The 15,599-nt window shown below is 44.3% G+C and overlaps 1 protein-coding gene across 4 annotated transcripts in view; it reads right to left on the reverse strand.

The window, feature by feature from the left end:
• The window catches only part of Cacna1e (calcium channel, voltage-dependent, R type, alpha 1E subunit), a 305,919-nt gene extending 291,113 nt beyond the window's left edge, over nucleotides 1-14,806 (reverse strand). For all 4 annotated transcript variants that reach the window (XM_013015540.1, XM_013015541.1, XM_013015539.1 and 1 more), the window contains exon 1: nucleotides 14,093-14,806. In XM_013015540.1, coding sequence (XP_012870994.1) covers nucleotides 14,093-14,358 — 266 coding nt within the window. In that variant the 5' untranslated portion in view covers nucleotides 14,359-14,806. The remainder of the gene's footprint in view (nucleotides 1-14,092) is intronic.
• Between the last annotated feature and the right edge of the window lie 793 nt (nucleotides 14,807-15,599).

The following is a 15,599-nucleotide window of genomic DNA, read 5'->3' on the forward strand; positions in this document are numbered from 1 at the left end:
TGCTCCAGACACAGTGCTCTAGCTTTTTCAGAAGCTTCCTCTAGAGTTCATGGGTTCGAATCCTTACTCCCTTTTCAGACGGAACAAAGACAGAGATCTTGAATATCCCAGGAACTTGACTGGCAGAGACTGGTTAGTTTGGAAAACTACAACGCTTGAGGAAATCTTCCCAGAAGCCAAGCAGAGATGCTCTCCCTGGGATCCTTCCCTATGCCATCAATCAAGCATTTGAAATGTCTGGCTATCAAAGAAAACCAAGTGAGTTTGTTCAAGCTGTTGATGGTTTTAAATATCTGGTCTGCTTTAGTCAAAATCCTGCTAGGTCAATTGTGCCTCATAATTACTCCTCAAGGGTTTCCTTTTTTTGTTTTCTTTTTCTAGATTATAAACCTAAGTGCATATGTTGGTATAACATTGGCATTAGAAAAATGCAAAGGAAAACATGTTTTAATGTCAATATTTTACATTTTATTTTAAAAACGAAATCCCAATAACCAAGACGCAAAAAAGGAGCTCATGTAAATAAAAGTACCTAGCTGAGACTGACTATGATCCAGCCTCCAGCTCTCATCCACTGTGCTGCCTTGGTGAATGAGTTAATCTCTCCATGCCTTAGTCCTCTAACTGCAAAATGCAAAAATCAGGAAAGTATAAAGCCACAGAATCATCATGAGAAATAAATGCAATAAGGGCATCTATGGGACACACAGTGTGATAATAAGGAAAACTGTAAATGCCCAATAAACTTGATATTTTTATAAACCCATCATACTAACACTGTACTAAATCCTGATGTGTTTATGAAGGACTCCATGTTAGCTGACGCTGACCCTTCAACAGTCTTAGAAGCTTGAGAAAGCATGAAAATCGGGCTCCATCTCATAAGATCCCTAAGAAGACCTACACAAAGGCCACAGGGCTTTTATCACATGTGAACAGTACCTGCCAACACTCCAGAAAGAAATTTGCTAAGAAGCATGGTGCTGGTGGCTCATGCCTATAATCCTAGCTACTTAGAAGGCTGAGATTTGAGGATCATGGTTCAAAGTGAGCCTAGGCAGAAAAAAGAGAGAGAGAGAGAGAGAGACTCTTTATCTCCAATTAACTAGCAAAAAAGTCAGGAATAGTGGCTCAAGCAATAAAGTACTAGCCTTGTGTGAGAAAGGCAAACAAGATCACAAGGCCTTGAGTTCAAGCCCTAGTACTGGCATTTACAAAAAAGAAAAAAGAAGCAACAGAGAATCATGTGAAATAAGTATTACAATAAAAGAGAATGTTCAACCACACACACACACACACACACAAAGGAAGAAAGAAAGAAACCTGCTAAGAGTCTAGAGGAAGACCATATTGTTACAGGAGAAAACTTGGCTGCAAGTATTTAACATTGAATCATCCATAATTAACCAGATACTAATAACTAAGAATTATTATTCTCCGTTTACTATATGCCAAGCATTCTCCTGTGCAGTTGATATGCATTTTCTCATCCAATATTCACAAAAAATTCTCCAACCTACACCCTACAGGTAAAATTACTATTTGCATTTTATGTCTGAGGAATCAATGGACAGCAAGATTCAGCAGGTTGCTCAGGTCTGCAGCTAGATGGCAGAGGCAGTGCTGAAATGTGAATGTAGAAGCAATGTCTTTAACAATGATATTCAAGTGTAAAGCCTGGTAAATCTAGAACTTTCATCAACTGGGCATTGAACTTGATGATGGCTAATATCCCTCTAACTCCTGCAGTCTTTTATTGTCTAGGAAAGAAATAAAATATTATCTGAGTCCCTGAAAACGATACCTAAAGTGAGTTGCAGCTTAAAATAGACATGAAATAGTCATGGAAGTAGGTATTGATTTCAGTAAAGCATGTGACAAGGATATCTCCCACAATTATTTCACAAAATAGAAAACTGTCAGTTGGTTAAAACACAGTTCAGAGAGTCTGAGAAAAGCCAGGCAATCAATGGGTGTTGGTTATCACACCGATGATAAGCAGAAGAGGATCATCAATTCTAACCATATTTTACCAATTATCTGGATGAAGGCATGAAGCACATGCTTATCAGGATCTTCAGATGACACAGAGCTCAGAGTGAGGAGCAACGATCAAACAGCTACGTCCTGAGACAATTCTTCGCAGAAAGCACTGGATCACAGCTGAACCACAAGTTCTCTGGTGGTAACCTCAGGCCTGTGACCTACTTTTCTTTAACCTCAGTTTCTCCCCATTTAAAATGTAGCCAGTTACACTTGTCTCACTGGACTATAGGTTGTTTACATATAAACAGTCTGAAATTCACCGGATGCTTAATGAATATTAGCTCCCTGTCCCCACCCGGGGACTATAACGAATCTAGATTCAAAAAAAGAGAACAACAAAAGAGGAAAAACAATTCTGTTATCAATTCATATTTTAAAAATCCAAGGGTTTTAGGTGACTACAACTTCCACGTAGAAATAGAATATCATTTCTAAAAGCAGCAATTACAACTTAAATTCATTTAAAGAAACAAACAAAGTAAATGCTAATGTCAATAGGTATTGTCTGGCAATTAAAAGACTGATAATAGCCTCTCCCCTTGCAGGGACTTTAAAACCAATACTAAAGCTACGTGGTAAGTGTTATAATACAATTACTATATAGGCATATATGAAATACCAAATTTAAACCCCCTTGAACAATGAACCTATAAGTAAATGAATGACAGGAAGGCAAAATAGGTCACCTTCAGGGGCAGGCAATAGTGGAAAAGAGGAGGGCAAATAGAGGGGATGAAAGAGGATGAATATGGTCAAAATGCTTTGTGTGCATATATAAAACTGGAACCACCAAGCTTGCTGAGACTGATTTGGGAAGTGATGAGAGAGAATGAGGGAGTGAAGCATAAGGAAAGTCTGATCAAGATGGCTTGCATGGGGCTGGGAAGGTGGCTCAGTGGAAGAGCGCTTGCCTTGCATGCATGAGGCCCTGGGTTCGATTCCTCAGCACCAAAAAAGCAGAAAAAAAAAGCCGCAAGTGGTACTGTGGCTCAAGTGGTAGAGTTCTAGCCTTGAGCTGAAGAGCTGAGGGACAGCGCCCAGGCCCAGAGTTCAGGCAACACGACCGGACCCAAGAAAAAAAAATATTTTTTTTGCATGTATGGACATGTCAAAATGAAACTTTCTTATACAAGTAATTGATGTTAATATAAAATGTGAAACAATAGAAAATATCCAATAAAGAACAAAAGAGCGAGTTGGTCTGATCCACCAAGAGAAATCAAGGCAGGTTTCACAGAATTAATGGCCTTTCAGTATAATCCTAAACCCAGGAAAAGCATCAGCAAGTGAAAAGGCACCATGTCCTACAAGAGGATTAATTCTGTGCTCAGAAAAGCCGGAGAAATGACTATAGAGGTGAAGGCAGGTTCCTGAGAAGACCTACACATCATACCAAGAGAAACTCATCCAGCTAAAAAGTTAAAAAAAAAAATAGAGCCTAAAGGAGACTTTAGGCTTGCTGGTTCATTATCTTCTCTGCCTGTTCTATCCTGTACAGTAGCCACCAGCCACATGTGGCATTCTAAGATTAAATTTATCGAAACCAAATAAAATTTAGCTCTCAATCACACTATCCCTATAGCAAGTGCTCAAAGAGAACATGTAGCCAGTGACTCCCATATTCGATTTAAAAAATACATATTAAAAAATACTTATCACATCATCACAGAAAGTTCTTGTCAACAGGGGCATACCATGGCCTAGTAATAAGAAATTGATTTGGTCAGTATTACTTCACAGAACAGACACCACTGGGGCCAAATAAAGAATAGAAGCTTAGGGAGATGTAAGTCAACTTTTTATTCCTTAAGTTTTCTAGTAACAGAAGAACAATTTGTCACTAGACATATCTGACAGTCATCTACTTAGGTGATAAGGGAAGAGTTAACGCTCTTTGGTCAGAATGTTTATAATCTCTCATAGCAATCTGGTTGACAGACTAGGACAAACTTCACAAAGAGTTCCTGCCATGCTTGTATATAAAGGTTTTGATGTTGGCATGAGAATCACTTTTCCTGATAGTCCAACTTCCCACAATATGGGAAGTCTTTTAACAGTAATTTTTAAATTGTCATTCACAGACCTCTCAAACTAAATGCAAAATTTTTCTGGAAAGAGGGCATCATTAGAATCACGATTCTAGCTGGGTGCCGGTGGCTCATGCCTGTAATCCTAGCTACTCAGAAGGCTGAGATCTAAGGATCATGGTTCAAAGCCAGCCCTGGCATGAAAGTCTGTGAGCCTCTTATCTCCAATAAACCACTCAGAAAACCAGAAGTGGTGCTCTGGCTCAAGTGATAGAGCACTAGCCTTGAGCTGAAGAGCTGAGGGACAGCGTCCAGGTCCAAAGTTCAAGCCCCACAACCAACCCCCCCCACACCAAAAAATAGGAGCATGATTCTAATAAATGCTATATTAGAAGGATACCAGAATTCCAAAAAGAATCATCTAGATGCCATGCAGGTGGTTCCTTACTCTCAAGTTCTAAACAGAGTTTAGTACTGACCCTTAGGAAATTGAAGATTATCACCCTAAAACTGAGCAGTTGCAGTGTACTGTATTCTAATCTTGATCAAGGAGAAAGGAAGCCTAAAAGAAAATGAAAATAAGACCCAAGCACAAAGGTTGGATCATTCAGAATGAAGTTAGGGAAGGTATCATCATCAGATGATGTCTTGCTGAGATGCCTGTTGAAAGCTCACTTGGAAATAATGTTTCAATGTTAGCCCACAAAAACAAGCACAACCAGATAAGTGTAATACGAACTCACCAGCTGGGCAAGTTTCCCAGCAAATCTAAAGCCTGCTGAGCTATCATTCCATTTAAAAAATAATGACTGTTCTAACCACCACTTGATGATATGATAATCATACCAGAGTTCATCTCCAATTCTATAGTATTTTTAGAATTAAAAGATTTCTAGAATGATGCAACAAATCCACTTTCATCTGGTGTAGCTGGAAAAGAAAGTTTTAGTGAATGTGACAAATTTACAAATAATTAATAAATAACAAATTCGCAAATAACAATGTGATCAACAGCTACTTTATGTATCCATATGGCTTATAATTTGCAGAAGCTCAAATACAGTACAATGAAGTTCACATACCATTTAAATGATGTCCAACATAATGTAATGAATGCTTTCTTGGTAATATACAGAGCACCACAGCATTCTGGGTGCCTCCGGGCCATCATTACAGATCTCAATTGTCATTGTACTATAGATCTCTGGGTGGCAATGAATAAGGTGGTCTTTACAACAAAAATGCCAGCTAATTAATGCTCTGTATTTTCATTGGCAGTAGGGAAGTCCCACACTGGATAATACAGAAACTGGAGTAATCCTGAGCAACATTATAAAGTAGTTAAGCTTGTCTTTTATAACTTTCTAGGTCCTAAGTGATGATCCTTCACTGCCTTAGAAGCCATCCACACTACCATAATACTACCTCATACCACCATCAGCCATACTCAGTCCTACAGATCCTGTCCAGGACAACACTAGGCATATAGTAGGCACACTGCTGATGTTTGTTACATCAATAGTAACTGATTTAATTAGAAATCATTCAACTCAAAGCTGAATATACATACAGAATGCTTACCCTGTGTCATCACTGTGCTATATACTGGAACTAGCAGGAAAAGCCCATTTTCAGAGGAGCCTGTTCTCCACTATAAGGCCAGAATAAACAAGATAAACTAACTTCAACATGATGCTGCCTCACTACTTAAACCCAAAGTTAGTGAATGCAGAACTTTTGGCCAGTATATGAGAGATTGGAAATGGGGATTATCCTCAAAATTTGCAAGACTGTCTTCTCTAAAGGCCTTTTTAGGCAGAGAACAAAATCACATAGAGCAATAGGCGATTCTCAGAACCACCATCAGTGTCATTGGGGAACTTGTGATGAATGAGAATTCTCAGCCCTCCCCCTTCACATCTACTGAGGCAGTATCTCTGGGAATGAGGTCCAGTGATCTGTCCTCTAACAAACCCTCCAGGTGAGTATGAAATACACTGACGTTTAAGAGCCAGTGCTGTGATAGGACAGGCAGAGCCCATACATTTGACAACTAAATGAGAAATTAGCTTTGATGCTGATGGAAATCCCCTGCTGAACAGAGTGATGGCTGGCAGAATGGTAGCAAAATAGTTCCCAACAGCACACAGCTGGAAATTGCCAGGATGTTAGTAAGTGTTGAAAATTCATTTCATGCTTTTTGACTCTGACCAGCCCCACGAGACAATAGTGTGGAAACTGAGAAAGACGCCCAGAAAAGTTTGAGAACTTTCAAACTACAGCTAAGCTGAAGGCTGGGAAGATCCCATGAAGATTTATTTTCACAGCCTCCTCTCTGGTCTATACCCACTTGTACCTTAGTAATGGGAGTAATATCCAAATCAAGTGACCAGCAAAGCTCCATTTATGGCACTGGCCTTGGCATTTCTTCTTTTCCTCCTCCCGTTATCTACCATCAAGCCATGTCTTATTTTATTCTTTTTTCTGAGAGGAGGAAATAAAGACACATCTGAAAAAGGGAAGCTTTACAAACTCTCCAGAGATGTAATATAAAGCAGCAAACATGTAGAAGGACCAAAAGCATTCACAAAATAAGTTAGCCACAAAATTATGCAAAATAGCAAAAGTGATTTATATCAATTCCACAGACAAAGAAGACCACACCTCAGCATCTGTGTGTCTTTCTGAAGACAGGACCACAACAAAATGTGGCTGGAGCCTTAATGGGTATTGTACTCTAAAGCCCTGCCCATCTGCTTAAAAATGATCTACTACTATGAACATAGGTCGATTTCAAGCCCTTACCCCCTTTTTTTTAACATACAGAGGACTAATAGTAGAAGAGTTTAATCCTAAAATAGAGCTCAAAATAAAATAAGAGGGCTGTATATGCATGCCTAAGCACACACCAGGCCCTGGATTCCATCCCTAACACCACACACACACACACACACACACACACACAACACACACACACACACACACACACACGAAGAGGTAAAAATAGAAGAGAGCCACTGCTCTACAGAAAGATAAGTGACACTTTTTTTTAAAGTCCCACCTTCCTTAACATGGTTCAACTTCCCTTCTTAGGGACATTTAATATCCCTCAACTCCTTAGTTTCCACAGATAAGGACACAGAACTTATCCCTAGCCCAATGACTAGCCAAAGATGCAGGAACAGATAATTAAGGAACAGATTTCAGATATTCCACAAACAAAGATACACCATAGGAAGTAGACCCCACTGAAATAGGCTTCAAGCGACCCCTAGAAGGAACCTAAATTTTTATGCTGTGTTTTCTGTCCTTAATTAAGACTGATGCTGGAAACATGACTGGCAAGTCCACATATGAGTCTTTTCAGTGCAGTGTTAGAAGATGGAAATAAATGTGATCCAAGTCTCTGTTATTGCTGTCCTTCTTTGAAAAGGACTGAGAAACCACACACTGGCTGTGGTAGTGGGGAAAGGGGGTTACACAGCAATGCCTGGACCCCCACTCTCCACCCCCAATTCCTATATGACTTTACACTGGAATTTGGAATGTTTAAAGAAGTCTGCTTCTTTGCTTGATGTTTTAGCATATATCTGCATTTAAAAAAAAGCTGACAAGAGGACTCAGTGGTACATAGTGAGGGACATAAATAGCTTCTAGCTAACCAGGGTCCCTAAGTTGGGGAGGGAGGAGGTGCTTATGTATGGGGTACCCAAATCCAACAGGGCTGGGAAGGAGGCAGTCATTATCAAAATGACGAGGAAAAATATTGAAAGATCCCTCTCTTCACTCTAGCTACCTTTTTCTGCATCACTGTCCCACCACAGAAGACAGAGGACTTAAGAAAAAGTTGACTGCTGATGCTAGCTGGCCCTTTGCAAGAGATCTCAGTCATATCCATGAGAAAGATAACTATCTTTTTCTGAAAACCCTTGGAGAAACCCACACATGCAATGAATTATTCACAAAGGCTGAACCTAAAAATGAGAGAAGGAGAATATAGAAAGATAAAAGATGAGTGGAAGACTAGGCCAAGAGACAAAGTAAAGACTGGTGTGTCTCCTTGAAAAGGGTATTCATTACAGCTGCACTTGGAGTCCCTCTTTAAGTCTTTGTGGTCAGTGTAAACAAACCAGACCAGCAGCATGGCATGTGGTCTGGGAATGACTGGATCATACCAAAAGGCTTTGGTGTCTGGTAAGTGCAGCTTCCCAGGCAGCCCTGTACCACTGTGTACCAGGCAGTCTACTGATCTGCTACTCAAACACATGGGGCTAAGGGGTTGGTCAGAGTTGATAGTTTAGCAAATCCGGACTCACTTTAGTTGTTGTTTTTTGTTTGTTTGTTGGGGTTTTTTTGTAAGGTCATGGGGCTTGAACTCAGGGCAGAGAACTATTCCTGAGCTCTTTTGCTCAAGGCTAGTGCTCTACCTGTTTGAGCCACAGCTGCACTTCTGGTTTTTGAGTAGTTAATTTGGTAAGAGTTTTACAGGGAATTTTTTGCCCACGCTGGCTTCGAACCATGATCCTCAGATCTCAGCCTCCAGAGTAGCTAGTATTATAGGCATGAGCCATCCGTGCCGAGCTACTTTAGTTATTTTTAATAGGTTGCTTATTTTTTAATGCCAGTACTAAGACTTGAGCTCAAGGCCCGGGCACTGTCTCTTACCTTTCTCCCTCAAGGCTGAAGACTGGTACTCTACTACTTAAGCCACAGCTCCACTTCCAGTTTTCTGCTGGATATTTGGAGATAAGAGTCTCATGGTTGGAGGGGGAGTGGGGAGGCTGGGAAGGGATGTGAAGGGTAAACAAAGGAGGAGGCTGCAATGCTTGGTAAGAAATGTATGCATTATCCTGCTCATGTAATTGTAACCCCTCTGTACAGTATGTTCACAAATAAAATAAAATAAAAATTAAAAAAAAAGAGTCTCATGGACTTTTCCTGCCCAAGCTGACTTTGAATCTCAGTCCTCAGATCTCAGCTTCCTGAGTAGCTAGCAGGCATGAACCGCAGACACCTGGCTCACTTTGTTTTAACTAAGAGTATGAAGACTAAAAGAAACCAAATGTTCCCATAAAAAAGAACAGAGTTTGAGGGGGAAAACCACCTACAGCCTGTACAGCAATGTCTAAAGAGAGATAAACAATTTTGGGTGGATTTTTAGAAGGAAAGAAGACCTGTGCCCATTAGTCTCCTCCTCCTCTCCTCCTTCTCTTCCTTTAATTGATAGTGTATAGTATACCTATCTAGGGATGACAATTGCTGGAAGGTGGGAAAATAATGACATATATCCAATAGGCAAAACTATCACATCCAAGATATATTAGTCACTATCTTCAAATTATTTTACTTCTGCCAAACTTCACTGCAATTCACATCCCAGGCCAGATCCCAATTACAAATGGTCCCCACAGCCAGTCTTGCTCTAGGCTTCCAGAGGAAATATTACCCATATTTCTTATCAAGATCAGAGCCCACAGACAATTCAGAAAGTGTCTTGGGAACCTCAAAAATATATTTTTAAAAACCCCAAAGATCTTTACCCTATAGCCTTGGTGCATGCTATAGGTTTCCCTACAGGTATATGGAAGATTTGGAGCCTTCCTGCACCATGTAAAAATAAGATATAATTCCAGACTTCATCCTGTTAGCTCCCACCTCTCTCCCAATCAAGACACCCTAACTCATGACTCACTAGACTTACATCATTCCTAAAATCTCACCAAAGCTACAGTTTACTATCCTGCAGGGTGCTGTATATGTACAGGCAAGCAGAGCAGACCTAGCATATATGCACCTGGGAGCTAACACTCTGGGTAATCCTCCCCCAAAATTGTCCCAAATAAATGTTCAGTTTATTGGACAATGTACAATTAGTAACTCACACATAACCTCTGGCCCATAACTGCAGTGCCTCGGTAATACAATGAAATTCTGCATCAGAAACCAAGGACGAATACCCCCAAGTTCATTATAATGAGTTTCATCATTTCAGAGGCTGAAAATACATTTGATCTTCCTACTCTCAACCATCATGTTCATTTCTACATGAACCATACGCTTCCTCACTGAGATGACCCAATGGGTACAGAAAAAAAAACCTCCTATTGCTCATGTATGGTACAGAGTCTCCAAGTCAGACATAGAATTTCTTCTCTTCACCCACTACTTCCAAAAATGGTACATATGAGAGAGATCCTCTTTGCCCATCCACAGGGTCATTGTGTCAGAGCACGTGCCAATGCTAGAAAGAATGTAACACACTGACCATGGAATGGCATTCAGAATATCTATTGTCTGGAGAGAGAGAACACTCTTGTTAGATCTAGCCGATAAGCAAGAGGGGGGAAAAAGGAAGAATGCTATAAAATATAATATCACATTTTAAATCAGATTAGCATTTTCAAAAGGCTATGGTATCCACTGCAGAAGAGAGTGTCATAAGAAAATAAAATTATCTCCCTATGCAGATGTAGCTTCCAAGAAAAATGAAACACATTCAGAGTGGGCTGCTGATTTGCTATGTTCTTTCATGCCAAATCTGGTTTATCTTAGGCATGTTTCTACAAATAAGAACTAGACCTGCCTATTAATAGGTTGATATTAATAGAACTACCCCCACTCAGATCAGAGGGTCCTACAAACATTAATCATTCCATTAAGTTAACTCAGTCTTCTAGACCAAGGTGATTAAAACACACACACAGAGCCCATTAAATCCTCCTGGGTCCCACAGTGATTTTCTGCAACCTATAAAAGTATAAGTCACACAAGGTGCTGTAGGACACAAGCAGTCAAAATCCTTAAGTATGCTGAATTCAAATATGCTAGTACTCACACAGGTCTTGACATATTTTCTGGAAAAACGTCCCTTTTTTGAAAATCTGGCCCATATGAAGAGCTTAACACTTCTCAAGCTGACCACCACCCCAGGAGTGCATTCGTCAATTACCTGTGCACACTATCTCCTGAGGATCAGATTCAGTGAGTCAGAAATGGGGACCAGGATTCTGAAATTCAGGGAGGGAGGGAACTCTAAAGTGATAAGAACACACTCCTTGCCCTTTGAGTTCCAAGAATCGAAATGATTACACCTTGAATTAAAAGCTCTCCATTGAGGTGTGTCGAAATTGGAATAATTCCATTGGTAATAACAGCTAATGGTTATTTGGTGGTTAGGTAATGGTCTACACACTTGTTATTTATGAACTCACTGAATTCTTCCAGTAACTCATTATTATCATCGTAATCTACAAGTAAGGAAACTGAGTCACAGAGTGATGAAGTAATTTTTTGAGGTAACAGAACTTGTGGAAGAAACTAGGATTTGAACCAAGGCAGTCAAACCCCAGATCTTCATGGATAATCACTGGTCACAATAACTCCCAATAAGAAAAAAGGAGGATATTCTCAGAAGCTACGTGTTAGGAAATGACGGGAAGGCATGATTAGGCACTTAGATAGGCTTCTGGAAAAAAATGCAAAGCCCACAGAAGCACAGTGGTCACACGTGGTCACTACCACAGGGAATATACTAGTCAATTAAGTTGTACAGTAGGGGAGGGGGGAAAAAACAGGCTTCACACGAAACACACCTTAGCAAATGTTCTCTGAGCACCATTTACAACATCAGCACGCTGTGGAATCACTGTACGATTTCTAACTATGAGGTTAGAAAAGCTGTTGGGACAGGGCTCATGGGCAAGGCACTGAGTATGTTTCTGAAGTGGACTCCCTCAAGCATCTTTCCTTTGATTCCCTTTGGTCCATTTTGGCCCAAGCCCAGCAAAGAGAGGAATAAGGCTCACTGCTGCACCTAGTGCTCACAGTGCTTGGTGGAAATGCAGGCGGTGTCTTTGCAGAGGAAGCAAGAATGTGAACAGAGGCAAGCCGCATGGTGTAGGTAGGAAGCCTGCTTCTTTTCCCAGCCCTGGGAGACTGGGGCCAGCAGGAAGTAACTGAGCTGCTGAACCCAGTTGACTTGGGGAGACCCTAGGACCTCTGGAGAAGTTTCAGTGGCGCTGTCCAAGGTGCACGAGTGGCTGCTGGCACAATCTGCCCCTTGCCGAGTTGGGGGGGGGATGGGGTGGGCTCAGAGGCTTTGTCTAGCGCAAGGAGGAGGAGGGCTGCTACTCTGAATAAACAGGCCCTAAGAGGGGCACAGTAAAGTGGAACATTTTAAAGACTTGTACCGGGTGGGCGAGGAAGGTGGGGGGGGGAGGCATCTGGGAAATCAGTGGCGTCCCGCCTGGAGGAGTTATTTGCAGCCGCAGCACACAGCACAATAAGATCTGTCCGCTTTGTGCAGCTAGCTCCCAGGCAGGCAGGCAGGCGTGACTGCAGGGACCCGACCCCTCCCCCCCCAAGCCCCCACCTAAAGACGTTCAACTCCGGCACTGCGGGACCATGATCACTGGATCACTCCGTGGGGGTGAGCGGGGGAGGAGAGTACAGGGAAGAGGAGAACGGGAGAAAGCCAGCCTGGGGTGTTAGTGGGAGGCTGAGTGCAGCAGCAGCAGGAATATCTGCTTAGAGATGCTCCTCCTTTCCTAATGAGGGGTGCTGCCTGCCTGGAGGTACCACGTGCCAGCCAATGGGCTGCTGAAGCAGGGAACTAGGGAGGAAAAAGGGAAGGCCAGAAACTGGGGTAGGGGTAGCAAAGAGATGGCCAAGCCATGTGGGGAGCAGGGATGGGGGGGAGTGTGGTGCTGAGTGCCTAATACGCTAATGCTAGAGACTCCCCTCACCCCCAGCTCCAGCTGTCTTGCTGCTGCACACCTGGCTGGGTGGAAAGGAGGGGGTGGGGGAGGAGCCTCCTTGACAGGTACATTCTTCCCAAGACATGTCCCTCCACAAGCACCAAAGTCCCCCGTCTCCAAGCCGGTTCTCATACTGACACCACATCATCTCCTTCAATCCCCCAACCCCTGACTGGATGCCTGGTGAGACACCCAAATTCCTAGAGAAGAGCAAGGCAGTGTGGTGCCTCATCTGCAGCCTGCCTCTGGTACACTTGCTTCGACCTGCAACCATGTTTCTTCTATGCCATTGGGTCCTGACACCACCAAATACGCCCTGCCAGTGTGAAGAGCAACACCCACCCCCTACCCCTGGTGCTCCACACAGGTCACTTGCACACCTTCAGCCCTCAGCTGATGAATCCCAGCCCCGCAGATCTGTTTGATCCTGGGTACTGGGAGAGGAACCAATTGAACCAAGCACTGAAAAGAGGAGTACCCAATCCAACACCAAGGAAAGGATGAACCCGACTTTCTATCACTTAACAGAAAACTCCACCTTTGAACTGTTCAGTCTGTGGTGACAGAAATTGCCTCTCCCCCATCCCCCACCCCCAACAGAGACTGACTACACTTTTCAGTGGAACTTAAACTTAGTCCCCAGAGTTATCTGGGTCCCCAGCCAAAAGCCTGTTGTGTGTGTGTGTTCATATGTCTATTTGTAGGCACAGCGTTGGCCCGTGCTCTTGGAACTTGTAACCTGATAAATCTGATGGAGCCCCTGACTTTCCTACTGGCAAGGCAGTGCAGGTGTCTCTTCAGCTGGTAGGAAAGGGGGGGGGGGCGAAGGGGAGGGCTTTAAGAGAGGAAAGGAAAATTGGTTATGAAAGAAAGCCCTTGGATTCCAGGCAACCCACTCTATGTGGAGTGCAGCTCATAAAAGGATTGGGGGTGAGGGGAACGCAAGGAAATCAGACAAAGCCCAGCCCAGAAAGAGGCAAACAAGGCAACACCACTCACCGGGGATGCTAGAGATTTCCACATGGGGGTGGGGGAAGATTTAAAAAACTAAAATGCTTACCTTGAAAAACACTAGTGCCCAAATAGGTCTCCAGGGCCCCAAGCTTGCCCCTGAGATGCAAACGAAGTAGTATGCACTTCAGGAAAGGGGCAAAGTGGCACCGGGGAGGGGTGAGGGACACATTCCATGCTAGGTATCCCCCCTCACCCAGAAAACAAATGCAAAGGGGGAGAAGGAAATTAATGGTGGACAGGAAAGGATATGGCCAATCGATGAGCTTCTTGGCGTATTTCCTGACAATGTTATCTTCTCCAAAGATGAACAGGGATCTGTTGACGGTGAAACAGTTCTGCCGGACAGGAATGGGGTTGTACAAAGCCATAGTCCGCGCCCTCTGCGCTTTCGATTGCTTGTAGGCGGCCGCCGGCCCCGAGGCCGGCACCGGGGTTCCTTGCCGGTTCCTGCTTTGGTCCGAGTCTCCATCGCCGGACCCAGGCCTGCCGACCACCGCCTCCCCGAAGCGAGCCATCCTGAAGTTTAAACAGACAGAAGACACAGAAGGTGATCGCCGCCGCCGAACCCCCCTGCACACAGCAACAAGCAGCCAGACACACGGCAAGAGTCACAGCCGCATCCGGCCGGGCACGCGGACCACCGCCTCGGAGCCCCCGAGCTCTTCGGAGAGGCGGCCGCCAGCTGCAGCTGCGAACTGTTGGATCTAAATTCAACCTCTGCGAAGCTCCATTCCTCAAGAAAGAAAACCGGGGCGGGGGGGGGGGGGAAAGAGGGGAGAGGGTTTGGGGGGGTGCTCAGTTTCTGGATGCAATTTTTTCTCTCTCTCTCTCTCTCTCTTTCAAAATGCCAGTGTGTGGTAGTGTTCGGGGAGCGGAGAGGAGAGGGGTGGAGCAGGCTGCTCTTCAAACATAGCTCCTCTTCTGGCTGAGCCAACACCTAGTTCAGGGAGAGAGGCAGGCTCCGGCCCTCCAGGTAACAGTTTGGTGACTTACTGGCTGGGGGAGGGGGAGGCTCAAGAGGCAGAGGGCAATGACAACAAAAGAACTTTGAAGCAAAAGAGAAAAGGAAGAAGAAAGAAAAGGAAAAAGGACGAGGGCTGATTATGGTGACATGTTTCCTAACACCAGCCCCCAGCAAGTCCACCTAAGATATTCCACAGCCAAGACTTGGGTTTTTAAATCCGCCAGCACAGACGCATCCAAAGGTTGGGGGGTGGGGGGAGGGAAGGAGGGGGGTAGAGAGTGGTTTAGAGGTTCCGGCGTAATCCGCAACGCCCAAAAGATCAAAAAGAAGAAGTCGATGCAGCCAGAGAGCAATACATGGCTTCGGGGCTCCTGCGCTTAGGGTAGAAGTAGAACAGCATCCAGGGAGCGGCGAAGCCCAAGCGCCAGCATCCGCCCGGAGCGCTCGGCGCCGCTGCCTCCCTCCGCCGCCTTCCCGGATCAGCATGCAACAGCGATCCGCGGCTGCGCCACGAGAGGGCGGGCGCGCGGGCGCGCGGGCGCGCGGGCACTCGGGCAGGCAAGGGAGAAACAGGTTGTAGGCAGCCTCGGGGTGGCCCAGCACGGGACTGGTACAAGGACCTGAGGACCCGATCCCCACTCTTCTTCCAAGCAGCCCGCCCTGTGGCACCCAAGTGGAGAAGATGCCAAAGGACCGGGGAGGGTGGGGGAGGAGAGCAAGAAGCAGTGGGAGCGCAGAGGCGCAGCCAGGCTGCACCGGAGCTCCAGCCCGGAGGGAGGGGTGGGATGTAGG

Source organism: Dipodomys ordii, unplaced genomic scaffold (genome assembly GCF_000151885.1).
Source record: "Dipodomys ordii isolate 6190 unplaced genomic scaffold, Dord_2.0 Scaffold27, whole genome shotgun sequence".
Lineage (NCBI taxonomy): Eukaryota > Metazoa > Chordata > Mammalia > Rodentia > Heteromyidae > Dipodomys > Dipodomys ordii.